Here is a 19,074-nt window from a genome sequence, read left to right as displayed (position 1 = left end):
AATCTGTTTTTTTTTCTTAAATGCAGAGCTTGAAGCAACAGTAACAGTTAATTGTAAATAAGTAACAAAGAAATATAACAACAAACACTCCACCAAAACTCGAAACAAAATATTTATAAATATACACCTAAAAAAGAAAAGAAAAAAATAAATAAAGGCAAACAAAACAATACAAAACTACAATGATCTACGATTGTAAAACCAACAGCTATTATTAAATGTAAATGACAACTTCGCCTTCAAACTGAATCTGAAACTGAACCTGAACCTTAACCTTAATTAAACTAAAGGAAAATAGAGCTGTTGTTGCCTAACATTAAGAAGGTGCGAGCGCGAAGGCGCCAAATTCCGGCAAACAAATGTCTGGATAAAAGCAACAACCAGTTGATCAATGGATGACAATGCAGCCGTCGTCGTCATTTTTGTCGCCGTCGTCGTTGTCCATTTGTCATCGCTTTTGTCAGCCTCAGCAGCAGCAGCAGCCGCAGAAGGCGAAGCCAGAGCCGGAGCCGCTGCCACACGAACAACAGCAAAAGCAACAGCAACAAGAACCTCAACAGCAACCGAAACACCAAAGGGCCGCAGCAGCAGCAGCCGCAGCAGTCACAGCAGTCCAGCAGCAGCAGTTGGCGTTACAGGTTACGACGTTCTCAAAGCACGCCTATTTTTGTACGCCCATATTGCTGGAGGCGCCACCACAAGTGAAGCTGCCGCTGCTCAAATTAAGCCCAAGCACTCTGCCACTGCCTCAGCTGGCTGCGGCTTAGTACGCACCAGTTACTACAGTTAATTGGCTAGCCAAACTATTCTAAAGGAACGCAGATGCACATGCAGCCTGCAGTGCCCATCTAACGAAAAACAACAAACAAATAAACAAACAAACAAGCAACAAAACTGCAACAGCAACACCAAATTAACAAAGCACAAAAGCCTCAACGACAACAACAACAATAGTCATCAACAATAGGTAGCACAAAGCACAAAGTCTCGTGCCATTCTGAAACAACCATAGCAAACATTTACAACAACAACAACAACAGCAACAACAACAATAAAAACAAAGCCAACAACTTTAAACGGTCCCACGCGATTTTTCAATAGGCGTCAGCAAATACCGCCTGCAAACTGTAAATTTAAGCAGTAGCTGACAAAAACAAAATGGCGGATGGGCATTCGTTTGTGAAGAAGACATTTCATAAGCCAACTTACTGTCACCACTGCTCGGATTTACTGTGGGGCCTCATACAGCAGGGCTACATTTGCGAAGGTAAGCACGATCCCCAAAACATTGGGAAACCATCCTGAATTTAGTCCCTAAGAGCTGCCTATGATATAATAGTTGTAGAAAGAACTTAGTGTCAAAATTATGTTGCTGCTTTATAGGATATAGGATAAGATGTACAAAATTAGAAGAAAAGACTTTCATCAGCAACAATGAAATAAATTGATCAACAAGTCAGGCAGCTACTCTGAACCTACGTAGTTTGTATCTATGCCATTGCCAGTCATTGAACCCACATCGCCTCGAGAGCACGCATCACCTCTACCCACACCGCTTCACACCTGACCAGCAGAAAGTAGTAGCTGAGAATTTAAACACGATTCAATAAAAATATCGATTCTTAGAATAGATGAGACTCGACGCAGTTGAATGTATAGGAAAAAGGCGTACGCCTGTCCCAGCTTGCCACGTGCTTTTGCCAACTGACTCAACATGCTTAATAACTTATGTGTGCTTAACGGATTTGCTGCACATGATTTACATATTTCATTGAATTCCGTAGTAAAAATGTCACGTGTCACTCTTTTACAACTCAGCTGTAATTGCAAGAATTTCGGTTCGTTTGGGTTCAAACAAACAAGCTTCAAAGTGAAGATATAAGTCAATAACAGAAGTTCGACTATATTTTAATCGATTACATTGAAACGGGAATAGTTATCGATTATTTAAAACAAGCAAAAATTTATTAAAGTGTCAATAGCAGGCAGAAGGAAGCGTAGCAGAAACAATAAGGTACATAAAGGACGACGAGCTGAGTCGATCTAGCGCTGTCCGCTTATCGATTCGTCTGTTCATATGTATAAATGCACCGATTACAGAACCTTTAGGACCCAGAGACTTGCTATTTTTTGGAAGTCCGCGCAAATCAATGTGCTTCAAATAGTTGATAGTTCTTTCTAATTGTAATAAAATCGATAATCGATACACTCCATATCGATTTTCTTACGAGTATCCCACTTTTTGGATACCAACATTCACTAGCTCCTAATCTGGGCAGCCTTACTTGTGTTCGCAGGTCTTACACATTAGACAAACAGAGGAATATCAAATTATAATAAATATGTTTTATAATATTTTCTCATGTATAAGAAACATTTATAGCTATTGTAAAGATTTCTGAAATATTCAAATTCTGCGAAATTGTTTTGATTTGTTTGTTGATCACAGATCACTTCTGGCCTTTAGTCAGTTGCGAGCTGCCAAGTTCAATTTAATGGGCAGTAAACCAAATCGAAAATCAGTGAGAAGTGGCCCAAAAAGTCTATAAAAATACATTTGTCTAGTTTTGTTAATACATTTTCAAATTGCCATCATGCTGTGGACCGAAATCGTGTGATTTTTACAAGCTGCATCCGCAGGCTCCCCACATGACCGAGATGCACGCTAATGATCATGATCGCCATCATCATCAGCCGCAGCAGCATCATCATTCACTATTCTATTTGTGGCGAAAAGTGTGCGCATTTGAACTTTCCCAAAAACAAAAAAATTGTTCAACCAGCAGCTGGCAGCGTCATGACGTGAGCCGGGCCAACGACGTCACAGACACAGCAACGACCGTGGGGCCATTGGCAATTGCTGTTGGGGTCTATTGGGGCTGCGGCTGGCCACGAGAATCTATCAAACTGGGGCCAGGCCGGACAAGCCAATCGCCACATCGCTGCTGCCTCTCCCAATTGGAAGCGCGTTGGGCCCCGCGTGCGTTAATTTGTTTATTTGAGCAGTGTTAGCTATTATTATAATTATTGCATAGAGCGTTCGTTTTGTTCTTGTTGTTCGTATACCAAAAGATTTCCCAACAAATTCACTTTGGCAGCTGCAAAACCGTTCATATATATTATATATAAATATTGGCCGCTTAAGTAACCGCAACCAATTCAAGATTTTAATATACCAACACGCACACACACACATACGTATACACATACGTACCTTTTTGACAGTGTCAGCTAAAAATAAACGCCCACTGGCATATTTCGAATGCAATTATAAACGTTCTTATTGCTATGACAGTTGTCGCATGTCAATTTGCAACAAGAGTCAAGAGTGTTTAGTAGGTCATGATGCCCTGCATCTAGCTTCAACATAACTTTCATATTTTTCTACACAAATTTATACAAAATTGCAAACCAAAGCTCAGTCCCATCAGGTCAAATATATTTTAATATATAAACTTTTTATTTATATTCAAAGTTCTTAACATACGTAAATAATAATCTGAGTCTCAATGCAGCGAGTTGACCGAAGCAAGAACAATAAATGAGTTGGGTTAGTCTATATATGTGTGTGTATGTGCATATGCAAACAAATATATATATACATCTGTTGTTAGGCATATGCAGTGAATAATCCATTTGTGTTTGTATCTTGGCTTTTCGCTCTAAATGTATTTTTAGAGCAAACTTTTTGTGTAGCATAACCCCAGGCGCTGCTCTCATTAGAAAGCGTACGAAGGCGTTGCACGCTGCACTAATTGAGTTTGAACATTTAATTGTGAGTGGGTAGAAAGATCGGATTGGGATTAGAATTAAAATTTGAATTGTAGCAGGGATGCTGGTCGGGCAGCGGTGCGCTAAAAGCAGATAGACAGAGCTAGAAAGTTTTAAACAGACAGTGAAAGAAATAGAAACAGAAAGAGAGGCTGAATAAACGAGCAGTAACTCGCCCACACAGTTGCCAAACAACAGCGGTTGCGCTCTCTTGCTCGCCTAAAAGTAGGTCGAGATGCACTCACAATTGCATACATACAGCTATGCACACACACACACACCCACATACAGGATGTGCACAGCTGCAGGCAACGTTTCAATTGGTTTTCAAGGGTTGCGGGGGCGATAGCAACTGGCAATTGCATCAACAGACGCAGCAGCAGCAGCAGCAGCAGCAGCAGGTGAGCATAAGGACCAAATTGAATGTGAAAAAGTGTGTGGGCTCGTTACAAGCCGGCTGCTCTGCCATGCCCTTGTCTGTGTGTTGGGCCTGTTAACACACCTACACGCATACACAGACACAGCTGTTACCCCTGCTTCCGTTCTTAGCCGATAGCAATGAAGGGCTAAAAGTGCGTCATCAATGGCCGCCATGAATGCGGCGGAACCAAAAAACCGAGTGCCATATGCGCAAACAGAGGTGCGGACCTGATGCCGTTTAATTACCTTCCCCACAACATGGTCGGAGCTGTTCATTCATAACGATATATAAAAGCCAAAGCAGCAATAGCCACAGCAGCAACAGCAACACAACCACACCCAACAACTACAACAACAACAGCGAAAGCAACAGAACTACAACAATAGAAAATAACAAACAAATGAAAACAGATTTTCTTTGGCGTTTTGTTTTCTTTTCGTAAACTATTGGGTCGTCAGTTTGGCTGGCAGAACCATCTGATTGGTGGTTGCCAGAGCAGGCAGTCCTCAAGTGGCATTGCCGACGTTGCATGCCAGGCAAAAACTTTGATCCAATACATTTGTTTTTCGACTCTACTTTCCTGCTCCATGGAGCTTACTACCCGACAGCGGGATACTCTGCGTTAAGAGAGCGGGTATTCAAATCATCAATAAATATATATAGCCATGGATCATTATCATCTATAAGACGGAGAAAAGCGATAAACGCCATTAACGAATTCACTTCAAAATTCAATTACGGGTAACTTCGTTGTAAATAAACTAATGATTTGATTTTCATTAGTTTTTCAAATTTGAAATCTGTACTAATTAGTTTGAAGGTCTCTAGAAACTCTTGTCCGCCTCTTTTACATGAGATGGCAGTGTCATATTGCCTAAATAATAAATAATTTTGAGCTGTCTAGAATTTGTCGATTTCTGTGATGGCAATGCTTGAAACACACAGAAAGATAATCCAACACGAAAATATAAATTACGCACAGGGTATGCAAATCCAATCTCTATCAAGTGCCGCAGCTGGCGGCAATGTCGACGTCAACATCGGCGTCGACATCGCGCGTTGATAGCCGTTCGCGGTATATATCCTTGACTGTTGCCTTGTGTGTGCTTACGTACTTGCTCCAAAGTGTTGTGCGTGTTTGTGTGTATGTGTGTGACACGCTCGCACAGCAAATTCTGTAGCTGCGCGCATTTGCCTGAATTGAATTGAGTTTATTTCATTTGGAGCTCAGCAAATTACATTTATGGTAAACTAAAATATTATGCTATTTCGACTGATGGACTATAAATAGAACGCAAATGCAATTTGATGAACTATTAAATTATGGGAATTTGTTGCATTCGCTTCACATAACGGTATATTTGTATAAGCGTCAGTTGACATTTCCAATGAAAAAGTGTCGAGTTCGAATGTTGCGCATACGTCATGTTGGTCGTGGTCAGGGCCAAGTGGCCACAAATTTAGAATCGAATACGCATTATACATGTTATTCATGCGTCACATTGATCCAATCATTTCTATATTTAATTATGGTTTCATCTATTTATGAGAGAGTTAGCTGTCAGGAAGTTAGATTCCAAATTGATTTCCTGTCGAAAACAAATTTCTATAGCTCATGTCTATGTTCTATGCAAATATCAGTTTTAATTGTTGCTATTGTACTACGCATGTCAACTTGTGCCCATTCAATTGCCACAACTCACACACACACACACACACAATCAGTATGGATACACACATAGAGTATGTGCTCTTTTGGCTTTGCAAACATTTTTTGCCACCTCACACACATACATATATTTTTTGGGCTTCGTCTTCGAATTTTACTTGGTGCCAACTTCTTTGAGTACTTTTAGACGATTTGGCTTTAGGTTTTCTTTGTTATTGTTGTTCTAAAAGTAAGAACACACAGACACACACACACACATTTACTCACAAACAATGACGATAACGCGCCCTTACTAAGCAGAAGCAAAAGATGAAAAAGTAAAAGTGTGTTGAGTTTCGTGAATTTCCCAACCAGACCGAAGAATAACATTAGAAAATTTCCCATGCGTCCTCGTCGCGCTTATCTTCTCTGTTGGCAAACACACACACACACACAGATACACATACGTATGTTAACATTTCGGTATACATAATGCCAAGGAAAATGCAGACCAAAATGAATATAGCTATAAATACATGTATTTATAATATATGTACGAACATACATACATATGTATAGATAGTTAACTTCCACTCGTAATGCCCTACATCATTAATGTAGTTCGGACCACGTGCTCCACTTGACTCAAACTATATAGATATGGGAAATGTATGGCTGCTGCTTACTTAAAATATGTATAATATTATGTTTCATAAACACCCACACACACACAGGCACTCGCGCTCTCTCGTCGATTGAGAGGCTGCAGTTGATTTCGTGCCAGCCTCACGTTTGGCCAAAAATTTATAATCCACTTGGAACATGCAACATGCGCCGTAAACGCTTCGAGTACTCGTTTATTTATATACATAGCTAAGCGACAACAACAACAGCAACAAGAAGTCATGAGTTCATTCATGACGTCAGGGCGTCAGCGTCAGGTCAGCGGCCTAATTCGACTCGTAGCCAAGTACATACAAGCACATGAACTCAAATGCATATCTACAGATAAATGTACCCAGATGTGTGTAGATAAATGCATACATATGTATTCAATTATGAATTCATTTAGCTTCTCATGTGCTGTTATGCACATACATAATTACCTGTGTGTGCATATAATTAGATACGTGCATAAACACATATACTTCTATACGCATGTATAAAAAGTGTGTAAAAATTTCACGCAATGCTAAAAATAAAATTCTCATTTCTATGTTGGGCTACGCACACACACACACAGATCTACCCAAAAATACATAAACGACCACACACACGCGTGCATGACACACATAAACATATGTATGTATGTGTAGCTGCGCTGCACTCAGCGCATGTTTTCGTGCAGTTTTACTGCTCAAGACGGTGGCAGCGCAGCTTCGGTCGCAGCCTGCGAGCTGTTGCTACTTCCATTCAGACACCAACACAAGCGCCGAGAGTGCAAGTAGAGAGAGAGAGAGAGAGGGAGAGGGAGAGAGCTCTTTGTTTGCCCTACAGTATTGTTTTCCGTGGTACTCTCAGCAGCTTTTGCTTCTCTTCCTTCGGTTAGCCACTTAGCGTTCGCTTCCATTTTGATTCAGCTCGCGTGTGAGTGTGCATCTGCATGCAAGTGCTTTTGTCCATGCACGTGTGTATGTGTATTCCTCTGTGTCTGTGTGCATAAGCCTTCAATGAAAATGGTGCCCATGAACTCAAGAGCCCCAGCCTGGGCCAACGCCATGAATGGCGAGAAATGGGTGGCGGACGATGACGTGGCATTGTCCACAAGCCCAAGCATATAATGTGCATACCCACACATACACATACAGTGAAATCGCTATGAATGAACAGTTTCCTTGGCCGGACAGCGCATTAGCCCAGCTAAATGCTTGAAGTCCTTATCGAGTTAAATTATAATCAGCTGCATTTAAGTAAACGAGCAATAATGAATTTTAAGTTCAGTGACGTTCGCTAAAAGTAGTTTTGACTGTATGTGGTACGCCTGCATAGCTACTCACATATTTGGCTCACATAAGGGACTACAATTAGGGGGCTACCACACATACATGCAAGTATATATGTATATGCCTGTTTCATTTAGATAAGCACTGACATTACATAGTTAGAGAGAACGTTGCCTTTATTCACAATTGAATGATACTTTCATGACTTTCCCGTTCTGCTTCTCTCTTTTGCAGTTTGCAACTTTATTATACATGAACGATGTGTCACCAGCGTTGTAACGCCCTGTTCCGGCATTGCGCCATGCATTATAAAGGTGCGTACACTATCATATATATATATATATATATATATATATATATATATATATGTGTATACTATATACATATCTGCCTTTCATTGAATAACTTGACAACTGTCATCTCGTTGGACAGAATCCCGTCGCCCATTGTTGGTCGGAACCAACCCATCACAAGAGAAAATTCTGCACCGTATGCCGTAAGAGATTGGATGAAACACCAGCGGTGCATTGTTTAGGTAAGCCAACGTTCACATCGACCGACGAGCCAAATGGTTGGGAGCCCACTCCTGTCCCGGTTTGAGGGCTGTCTGTTAATTTAAAATGCATTTCATAACCAATTCCTGTACATGTCAAACATGACTTCAATTTATTTATAACTTTTTGCACTTTTCATTCATTTTCCTCAAAGGCTATGGAAATACATTGAACCAGGTTCAATTGTGATTTACTTGAAGTCGCATTATAATTTTATGCATTATTTATAATGATATATATAGATTTGTTTCGAATAATATTCTAGTTCCATGCTCAAATATGTATAACAAAATGATTTAACCATATTCACAGTTTGCGAATATTTCGCGCATACCGAGTGCCAAGATTTTGCAGTGCCCGATTGCACGGAGAATGCAACATACGTGCCAGGCAAGGAATTGTTAAATGTGAGGCATCAAGTGAGTATGAAATAGTGGAAGATCTATGGCAGATCTTAAGCATCGAATTTGATTCACAGCATCATTGGCGGGAGGGCAATCTTCCATCAACGTCCAAATGCGCTTACTGCAAGAAAACCTGTTGGTCTTCGGAATGCCTCACAGGTGAGTTGCAAGCAGAGGAACATAAAAGAGTTCTCGACATATCTCGTCTGTCTTTAACTCATTTTTCGCTTTCAGGCTATCGCTGCGAATGGTGTGGCATGACCACACACGCTGGATGTCGCATGTACCTGTCAACCGAATGTAATTTTGGTATACTACAACCTATCTACTTACCTCCGCATTCAGTGTCGATACCACGTACAGAGGTGCCAATTGAGGCGATCATAGGCGTCCAAGTCAAGTCGAAGACGTCGCTCGTACGCGACTATTCTTGTCGTAAGTACCAATCTGGCCTAATCTCTAGCAACTGAACCCAAGATTAGATCGCACCAACTGCGCGATCCATTTGACCTGGCCTAGCTGCCGCTGCCAACGGCCCAACAGCTCACCCAACTCACCCAAACTCACCCAATAAGCTGCATCAGCTCTCGATGTTGTGCACATTTGAATGTATTCTCAGATCCATGGATTATCATCTCAACTTTTCAAGCCTCATCCTATTCTTCTCACCTTGAAACACTCTCGCAAACAGTTTCCGTCTTGTTACGTCTTCTTCTTCTTTATTTGTTTGAAATATTCGTACAGCTGCGGTTTATTTCCTCATTTCGTTCACTCTGTCTGTTTGTCGATTGCTTTCTCATTTCGATTTATTTATTTATTAAGTTTTTCTTGTGTTATTTTAAACGTTTCTTTTTTGGTTTGGTTTGGCAGCCAGCCCGGAGCTCGGTGCAGAGGCCGCGGCTGGTGAAGTTGGTGCATCGGGTTTGTGTCTCAAGGAGCTCCTCGAGCTTCACAGACAGCGTCTTGAGCAATCGAAACAACATTTTTTACTTTCAACGCCGCCCACGCCCACATCCTGTGGCTCCATCTCCCTCTGTGTGTCACCTACGCCCTCATTGACAGTGGGCGACACGAGCAACTCGCTAGCGGGTGGCTATCAGGATCCGGACGAGCCAGATGCCGAAGAGGATGATTATGAACAGCAGTGCAACACAACGGAGCATGATAGCGCCTTGCAGCTGACCACCGCGTCCAGCAATGTGGCCACTGGGGCACTGCAAAAGTCTCCGTCTGCCAACTCCTCATTGCATCTGCTCTACACGAGTCTGTTCCGTAAGCTGAACCACGCTCGACGACGTCGGCGGCGCGGCGCCTCAAACAGCGAACAGGACGATGACGACGACGATGATGTGGATGGCGGAGTCTGTGATATTAGCGGCGGCGACCTCAGTGATGACTACGATCACTGCGATGTCTCGTTGCGCAAGCGCTGCTCGCGTCGATCGCCGCGTGATGTCAGCGAGACGGATTACCATGGCGACGTCGAACTGGAGACGGCGCCGCGCGAAAGCTGCTACGAGACGTCAGATACGGGTGGCGAGCTAACCAACACCGATGACCTCGACTCCAGCATGAATCTGATTAGCAACCTTAGCTATAATAGTAGTAATAGTAACACCTCTAACACCTCCGAACAGCGCAAGCTTCAAGCGCGTTCCACTGCCACAGCCGCAGCCAAGGGTAAGGGCCCCGCCCCTGGTCCGCCCACGGCTGAAGCTGCACATGCCTTAAGCGTGCTCGCTGGCCGCAACCCAAAGACTGCAGCTCTCTTGAAAGCCAAGCCCAAGCCCAAGGCCATACTCAATGCGCCCAAGCACAAGGGCGGATCGGTGAGCTCTCCCAATTCCAGCGACTGCTCCTCGGCATCCCCCGCACCGACCTCTGCGGCCCTGCAGCTGTCACCTGTGGGTCGCAGCAAGTCGTTCCAGGAGCCGGGCATCGCCCGCAATAAGAAATACGGCCGAGGTCTGTTCCAGCGTCGACGCTCCAAGCGCTCACCCAAAGGTGGCGTTAAAAGCAACTACAGCCTGGACAGGCTATCGCAAAACATTGAGATAACCATACAGGATGAGGACGGCAACTATCAGCCCTACGATGACAACTATCACATGCTGTCCGCGGCGCGTTTGCCACTCGATACAGATGCCGATGGCTACGATGATGTAGAGTACGAGGATTTGTATCTGGACGATCGGCCGCATAGCGTTGGCGGCATTGGCGGACTAAGCGCCGAAGACATTGCTGGCGATATCAGCGATGGCGGCGCCAGCAGCCGATCCCGTGCCAGCGACGCCGACGGACAGGGTCACGTGCTTGGCCGTTTACTGCGGCGCGTGCGCGGCCTGTCTGCCGGCTGGCGAAAGCCGCGATACCAGAAGCGCAGAGGTGATTAGCGTACCGCTATCTTTGTACTCGTTTGTAATCTCTCTCTAACAGCAACTGCCACCGACTGCCGTATACTCTCAGTACTCAGTGCTCGATTGGCTTAAGTTTGATTTCGGTTCTTGGTTCTTGTTTCTAGTTATTGAGCTAACAATCTGTTTTAGTTTCCGATTGTTTTTAACCTACTTTAATTAAGTACTAACTCTACTAATCATCACACGATCGCACCATTTCGCATCGCATTACATATCTCGCCAAATCATCAGAATCGATCACACTCAACTAACCCCTACCATGACACAGATATAGCACATTGCATGATCACCTCAAGCTAACACCGAGTCCGCTGCCCGATCGAAATAGCCACTAACATGTTTGTAACTCTGCCCTCGTTTAGCACGCAGTATATCGGAGGAATTTAGCAGCGGCGATGCGCCCCGCTTCAAGGATGAGGAGTCACTGGGCAAGGCCGAGTCCTCGCATGGCATGAACGCACAAGGCGGTGCTGGCAGCAGCAGTGGTGGCGGAGGTGCAGCTGCTGCTAGCGCCAGCGGCACTAACACAGGTGGCTCTTCCACACACTACCGACCCGAGTCCACGGGACACAAGTCCGACAAGTCGGAAAAGGATAGAGAGAAAAAGGAAAAGGAGCGTGAAGAGAAGGATATAGGTAAGTGTTGGAAATATAGTCATCCACGCGCTCAAGAATAAGCATCTGCATCGCCCCTTTACAGAGATGATCAAGGTGTTTGATGGCAACAACTCATTCCGACGCCAGCAGTACCGTGCGATCATCGTTCAGCGCACATATACGCTGGAACAATTATTGACCACCGCCTTGCGAGCTTTTCACATCACACGCGATCCGCAGGCGTTTTACCTGACCGACCTGTATGCGGCCGCTGGCATGGAAGATGCACCGCTGCAGGATCCGACGCCCGTGTTGAATCTGACACACCTGGAGGGCAAACGACCGGCCATGTACTTGAGGTTTCACGACAGGGACAGAGGACATGTGCGCGTGTATCCCGGCAAATTGCAATGCTCACTGGAAGATCCTTATGTCAATGTTCCTGTAGATAATACAACTGTTATTAAGGACTTGATACGCGACGCACTCGATAAGTTCGGTCTACAAGATAACCAAATACAGGACTACAGGTATGTGAAGCTCAGTTGAAGTAGAAATGACAATTGCCTAACCTCCAATCGGCCCTCAGATGTTCGGAAGTCTTGCTCGATCGCGGCGTTACCGAGCGCATACTCTCGTGGAACGAACGTCCGTGGGATATAATGAAGCATCTTGGAAAGGACTCCATACGTCAAATGGAACTGATGCGTTTCTATATGCAGCACAAACAGGATCCCCATGGACCAAATATTGCACTCTTTGTGGGCAATCTGCCCACAGGACTGTCGCAGCGCAACTATGAGCAAATTTTAAGCAAATATGTGACTGATGAGAACAAATTCATCAGCATTGGACCCATTTACTATGAGTACGGCTCGGTAGTGCTAACATTCGAGGATGCTCAAAAGGCGGTAGGTCTTGAAACTGTAAAATCGTTATGGATCCTTATCACTCTTGTACTTCTCCGATCAGGTTCGCGCTTTCTACAACCTACGTGAAACGATCATAGAGGACAAAAAGCTATTGGTCTTGCTATTGCCAAACATTGAGCCCAGCATGGTACCCTCCGATGTTAGGCCGCTGCTGGTGTTTGTAAATGTGAAATCCGGCGGCTGCCAGGGCCTGGAATTAATATCGAGCTTTCGAAAATTACTTAATCCGTATCAGGTCTTTGACTTGGACAACGGAGGTCCCTTACCAGGGTAAGCGACAACTGAAATCTAAAACCTTTGTAGGAGGTTGCGATGTGCTCATCTTCCTTTTATTACTCTACCATCGTCAGGCTCTACGTTTTCCGGCAAATCACTAACTACAAGATCTTGGTATGCGGCGGCGATGGCACCATTGGCTGGGTGCTGCAGTGCTTGGATAACGTAGGCCAAGACTCTGAATGTTCAAGTCCTCCGTGCGCCATTGTGCCTTTAGGTACAGGTAAGTAGCAAGCCTTCATTGTCCCCACCTGATTCCTGTTGCCTAAGTCAAACTCTTGCCAGGCAACGATCTGGCACGCGTTTTGTGTTGGGGTTCCGGCTACACCGGTGGCGAGGATCCTTTAAATATGCTGCGCGATGTCATTGAGGCAGAGGAGATAAGATTGGATCGCTGGACCGTCGTTTTCCATCCGGAAGACAAGCCCGAAGAGCCGGCTATGAAGGCGCCCTCACAAACAACTGGTAAGAAGAAGAAGGCGCACCAAGCACATTTATCGCAACAAACAAATCAGCATCATCAATTACCGGCTCTGACATCGAGTGATATATCAGGTCATTTGATGTTTCAAAATTTTTTATTGTTTACTATGCGTTTCACTGTCTAAATTTAACTAATGCCCCATCCCCGATCCCAAGGCCGATCTCCTTGTAAAAAAGCAATAGCTCTTCACTCCATGTTGTAATTTGAAATATGCTTTTAAATATTGCTTAAATATTATCAACACGAACTTTAGTATATATTTATATATATACAAACAGTTCTGTTCATGCTTTTATATAACTTTTAGCTGTAAATATTTTCGCAACTGGCTCTGAAAGACAGGAGCGAACAACTGTTTGTCATTGAGATTCCCTTTGAATCCTTCTAACAAGTTGCAAAAATATCTTATGCATTTATTGAGAAGAGTCAAGCTTAGAGCAGCTACTCGAATTGAGCTTAAGTTCCTAGAAAGTAATTCCAAGCTTCCCGACCTCACCACAAATAAGCCAAATCCGTGTAGACTTCGCCGCCAAGTTGTTAGCTGATGATAAATGCTGTAGTCTTAATGTATATACGATTTATGCTCTTAGTAGAGCTGCATGCGTCCGTGTTAGCTGTAGTTAGAAGTCCTAACGATTGCCAGTCGTTCAAGGAGGACAGGTAAAGTATGTAAATATCAAGTCTGGCTGCCGTCTGGAATCGAACTCGTAACACATCGGTAAAACCGATTCATATGTCCAACTCGTGTTTTGTAAATTCAATTTTCGTTGTGATGTGTCAATGTGTGCGTTTAGCGTTTTGTCCCTCACGGATCGAACAATCAGAACTAAATGAATGCTCTCAATTGTCAGGCGGCGCCCAAAACGAGGACAACTCCCAGATCTTTGTAATGAACAACTATTTTGGCATCGGCATCGATGCCGATCTGTGTCTGGATTTTCACAATGCACGCGAGGAGAATCCCAATCAGTTCAATTCGCGGCTGCGCAACAAGGGCTACTATGTGAAAATGGGCTTGCGGAAGATTGTGGGACGCAAAACGGTCAAGGATTTGCAGAAGGAGCTTCGCCTGGAGGTCGATGGCAAGGTTGTAGATCTGCCACCTGTCGATGGCATCATCATATTAAATATATTGAGGTGAGTGTGAAACTGGAATAGGATAAATTCATAAGGCCTCGGGCTAATCGCTCCAATTAACTTCACAGCTGGGGCAGCGGCGCCAACCCCTGGGGTCCGGATAAGGATGATCAGTTCAGCACGCCCAATCACTACGATGGCATGCTGGAGGTCGTGGGAGTGACAGGTGTCGTACACTTAGGACAGATCCAGTCGGGCATACGCACGGCCATGCGCATAGCACAGGTAAGTCACACATACGTCCCGTGGGCCCGAGCAGTAATTAACATAACCATTTACCTGCCGTCTTCCAGGGTGGTCACATCAAGATACACTTGAACACTGACATGCCAGTACAGGTGGATGGCGAGCCATGGATTCAAAGCCCTGGCGACGTGGTGGTCCTCAAGTCCGCGCTCAAGGTATGTGCGAAACGAGCATTAAACGAATTTGTACATAAGTTAGGAAATGCATGCTTAAAATATTCAGTTCTTATTGCATGACAGCTTTCCGTTATTATTTCTTTTGTATATACAATATCATATGGGAACGATGAAATCGAAACATATGCACCAAACTCTTTGTTACTGCGCGCTTTTCCAATTCTTTTCCTTTTTATGGTTTCTCTACAATTTCTGCGTACGTTACCTACTGATTGTACACCTAATGAGTCAGAAACCACAGATCATACTCGACAAACCATCTATGAGAAGAGAACAATAACATTATTATAAATTAGAGACGAATGGAACTTGAAAAACAAAAAAAACTTTGCCATATATTATTCGATAAGTAGCAGTAGTTCCAAACGACGATTGATTGATGATGATTGAAGTTCGGCTTTGTATCTCCCCAACTAGAAATTGATTCGTATTTTTGACAAACACATTAATCTCCTGTTATCTACATGTTGAAAATCTTCAAAGTGAGGAAAATAGCTTAAGAATTTGTTTGTTGCAATATTTGTATGTTAAAAGTAGATCGATCTTTGTGAGAAATAATTTGATCATTGAATTGAAACTGTGTGTGTTTGTTTTATGTAAAAAAACTATTTGCATGCAACCAATCAACCAACCAACAGCCACGTCCTACGTCCCAAAATGCAAATATTACGGCCCAACTGAATAATTGTGTTACACGTATTTTGTAATTTAATTTGTTCAAGTTAATTAATCAAGCTAATTGTTGTTGATAGCAAGGCAATTGCAATAGAAGCCAACCTCTGTCACTGTTAGTGCGTGTCTATATTCGATATTACTCGTACCTACATTCTAAATATATTATATTCGAGCACATGCTGTCCCCACAAGCCCCACCCGAACCCATGTATATAAAATATAACGAAGTCCCTAATCTCCCTCTTTTGTATGTATTGTGCAAGATGATAAGATCATTAAAACATAAATATATTCATATATATATACATATATATATGTATATATATAATATATATATAATAAGTATAATATATCGAGAAATTGAATTCATATTGAGCTGAAATCGTTCGTCTAATAGAAATCGAATCTTTTAGATATTTATTGAGTCGTCTTCAGTGTAGTATAAAAAAAATGAAGTTTTTATCTACAGAGCTGACTATGTTCTATAGTTTTTGCGATCTATAAATTGAGAATTATGAAGAGCCAAGAATGGCATCTGGCAAAAGCCATTTTCTATGTTTACCTTTGAGGAGGCAACCCAATTTGTTACTGTAAATGTTTTTTTCTTTGGGTGTGTACGTTGTTGATGTGTTGAGCTGTTGAGATATGTCGCCTTTGACCCTTGTGTGTGTTTTATGCTACATTCAGGCTACCATGCTGAAGAAAACGAAGAGTAAACGACGACTTACGGAGCCGCATATCTCGCCGGCGGTGTTAAGCCTCTCGGTGGCTGGCAGCACCACGGCCATGCAAAACATGCCGCAACAGTCGCAGCTACAACAGCAGCAACAGCAACAACAGCAGCAGCAGCTACAACAACAACAGCAGCAGCAGCAACAGCAGCAGCAACAACAACAGCAGCAGCAGCAACAGCCGCAGCATGCAGCCGAGAATGGTGACAAGGATATTTCAGTGCCGCCTTCGATACACTTTGGCAGCACATAGAGTATAGCCTCAGCATATGTGTCCGGTGTACGATATTGGTTCTCCTGTTTTTTCCCATAGGCCGACAAAATACCAAACAACATACATAGAAACAGTAACGGCAGGAGAAGCTACAAATCTAAGCTAATATTGCCAGCCACAGAATGCAAAGCTCAGATCTATAGGAGAAATAACTAAATACTACATCCGACTACATATATAAGAAAAACGAACAACAACCAAACCAAACATATACCCAATATCGAAATATCTATAAACTTGTGCGAGCTGAGGTTATCAAAGGCATTGTGAATAAACTGGTGCAGCAATTAGAAAAACTTTGATGCGAACTCTGAAAACTCTTTTTATAGAATACTTAAAACCGAACCACCAAATAATAAGCCACCACCCTCTGACCAAGAGCAACAATAATATAAAGACCACCGCTTTTAAAAACTTGAATTAGCTGTAAACTGTTAACACACACACTCACACACACACACACACACCGAATCGCACACACGTCTAATTCTTTGATTACAATTTTTAAATTATTTTTTGATGCTTTTAGCCTCTTTTTGAAATGCGCTTAGAGTGTGCAGAGCCTTATTACAACTAATCTGCACACACATCACACACACACAGACACAAATATATATACACTGAGCAAAAAAATGTAAACTATTTGTTTTCTATTTTGTTAATTATAAACTGCTAGAGATGCAAATGATTTACCATCTGGAATTTAGTTTATTCAAATTTCATGCATTTTGCTTCATTTGCTAAACAATTTCCTATTATTTTAAAATATTGGTTTATTTTTTTAAATAATTAATGCCCATTAATACTTTGATTTTCAATATGTAAAAGTTTAAAAGCTAACTAACTAAATAATTCCAGAATAATAATAATAATAATAACATAATTTCATTTATGTTAACTCTCCTTTTTATACTCTTTCTCTCTTTTTCTCTATCTCTCTGTATTACTGAACATAAATTAATCTAAAATTTTATATGAAAAATGAATGTATGACATCTGTAACACCAACAACTACAACAACAATATACATTTAATCTGCTCTTAATCGATTTAATCAATCTATGCACCGGACGCCAAAAATGAATTATCTAAAATGAACCTTAAACGCAAACACAACTCGTATTAACTTGATTAATCGATTAATTAATCGCCTCACTTACCTAGGCCACCATGTTAAAAAAGAATAAACTTAAAATGAAACGACGCAACACGGAGCCAACCATGCTCGTCGCTGGCTCAGCAACTCCACACCTGTCGCTGGCGCTGCCACCGAGCGTGGGTGAGGTGGGCGATGCCGCCGAGGCAGATGCGGGCCCAAATAACACGGACTTCTGAATATGGTATAGCGAGCGTCTGATTTAACGTGCTCATTGCAGCGTTTACCACATCCATGCAACACACAACCACACCACCACAGCAGCCACATCAACTTAGCCACAATCTCATTGTCGATTACCATAGCAGAAGATTGAACTAAAAAATCAAAAACAAAAACCAAACAACTTTAATCAAAATTAACTCTTTTACTATATGTATGTATATGTATGTACGTGTATTTCTATTCCTATATATGTATATGTGTATAGAGAAGGTGTCTATGTCATAGCCATATATCATCATACGTCTGCAATAAGTACGTTAAACTCAAACAGCTCGAACCTGAACAGTGGCTCGCGGAAGTAACTGAAGAGCAGCGTGGCCAGCACTGTAACTACATATATAAAATATATTTCAAAAAAAAAAACAAACAAACAAGCAAACAAGAACTACAACTATCAATACTATTTAATGCTATAACTACAACAACAAGATCAAGAACAACAACTACTACTATACTATAGCTGCAGCTGGGCGCAACTGCACACATCAATTTTACGCATAAACTACTCAGTATCGCGTGTATGTATGTATGTATATGCACAGGACATACACAGTGTGTCATGCAAGTATGTGTGCATACGTACTGTCGATATGATGATATATTCAAATCTTTATTCCATACACATACACACACACACAAACACACACACACAGCAATAGTCTGGCAAATGTTGTAAGAAAAATTCAAGTTCAATTATGTTCCTTACCGTTTCGTTCCTATGTATGTATAAAAGAAATCAACGACAGATTAGTGATACCATTAATAAGACGAAGAAAGAGCTAAACAAAACATAACAAAACCAGCGCAAAGAGTATAGCAACATAAAATAGTACAAAATTGAATTGTTAAATAATTGTTTGTTGGAAACAAATGAAGCAAAGTAAATAATGAATTTTGACAAAAGAAAAGAACTAAGAAACCAAAACAAAAACAAAAATTAACGAATTTGGCAATTACAGCACTGTTGCTTCCACTGACAGCTAGAGGGCGCAACAGTGCTGCCCAGCG

At 42.3% G+C, this 19,074-nt stretch overlaps 1 protein-coding gene across 4 annotated transcripts; it reads left to right on the top strand.

Moving 5' to 3' along the window:
• Window positions 1–1,150: 1,150 nt before the first annotated feature.
• Window positions 1,151–18,225, top strand: LOC111602797 (diacylglycerol kinase theta). 4 transcript variants are annotated; one of them, XM_023320085.2, is made up of 17 exons: window positions 1,151–1,267; window positions 8,018–8,097; window positions 8,216–8,318; window positions 8,650–8,756; window positions 8,816–8,900; window positions 8,976–9,176; window positions 9,612–11,126; window positions 11,521–11,793; window positions 11,858–12,284; window positions 12,344–12,665; window positions 12,727–12,956; window positions 13,037–13,185; window positions 13,248–13,517; window positions 14,298–14,583; window positions 14,652–14,808; window positions 14,877–14,984; window positions 17,850–18,225. In XM_023320085.2, the coding sequence occupies exons 1-17, from the start codon at window positions 1,159–1,161 to the stop codon at window positions 18,018–18,020; spliced, it is 4,593 nt and encodes a 1,530-aa protein (XP_023175853.2). In that variant the 5' UTR covers window positions 1,151–1,158; the 3' UTR covers window positions 18,021–18,225. The 4 variants fall into 4 exon arrangements, with proteins under 4 accessions (XP_023175853.2, XP_023175852.2, XP_023175856.1 ...); XM_023320084.2 differs by lacking the exon at window positions 17,850–18,225 and adding an exon at window positions 16,368–17,309 and having other exon boundaries at window positions 13,248–13,427; XM_023320088.2 differs by lacking the exon at window positions 9,612–11,126.
• The last annotated feature ends 849 nt before the right edge of the window (window positions 18,226–19,074 follow it).

This window comes from Drosophila hydei, unplaced genomic scaffold (assembly GCF_003285905.1).
Source record: "Drosophila hydei strain 15085-1641.00,03,60 unplaced genomic scaffold, DhydRS2 tig00000063-arrow-pilon, whole genome shotgun sequence".
NCBI lineage: Eukaryota > Metazoa > Arthropoda > Insecta > Diptera > Drosophilidae > Drosophila > Drosophila hydei.
The sequence above is the reverse complement of the archived record's forward strand: the minus strand, read 5'-3'. Positions and strand labels throughout refer to the sequence as shown.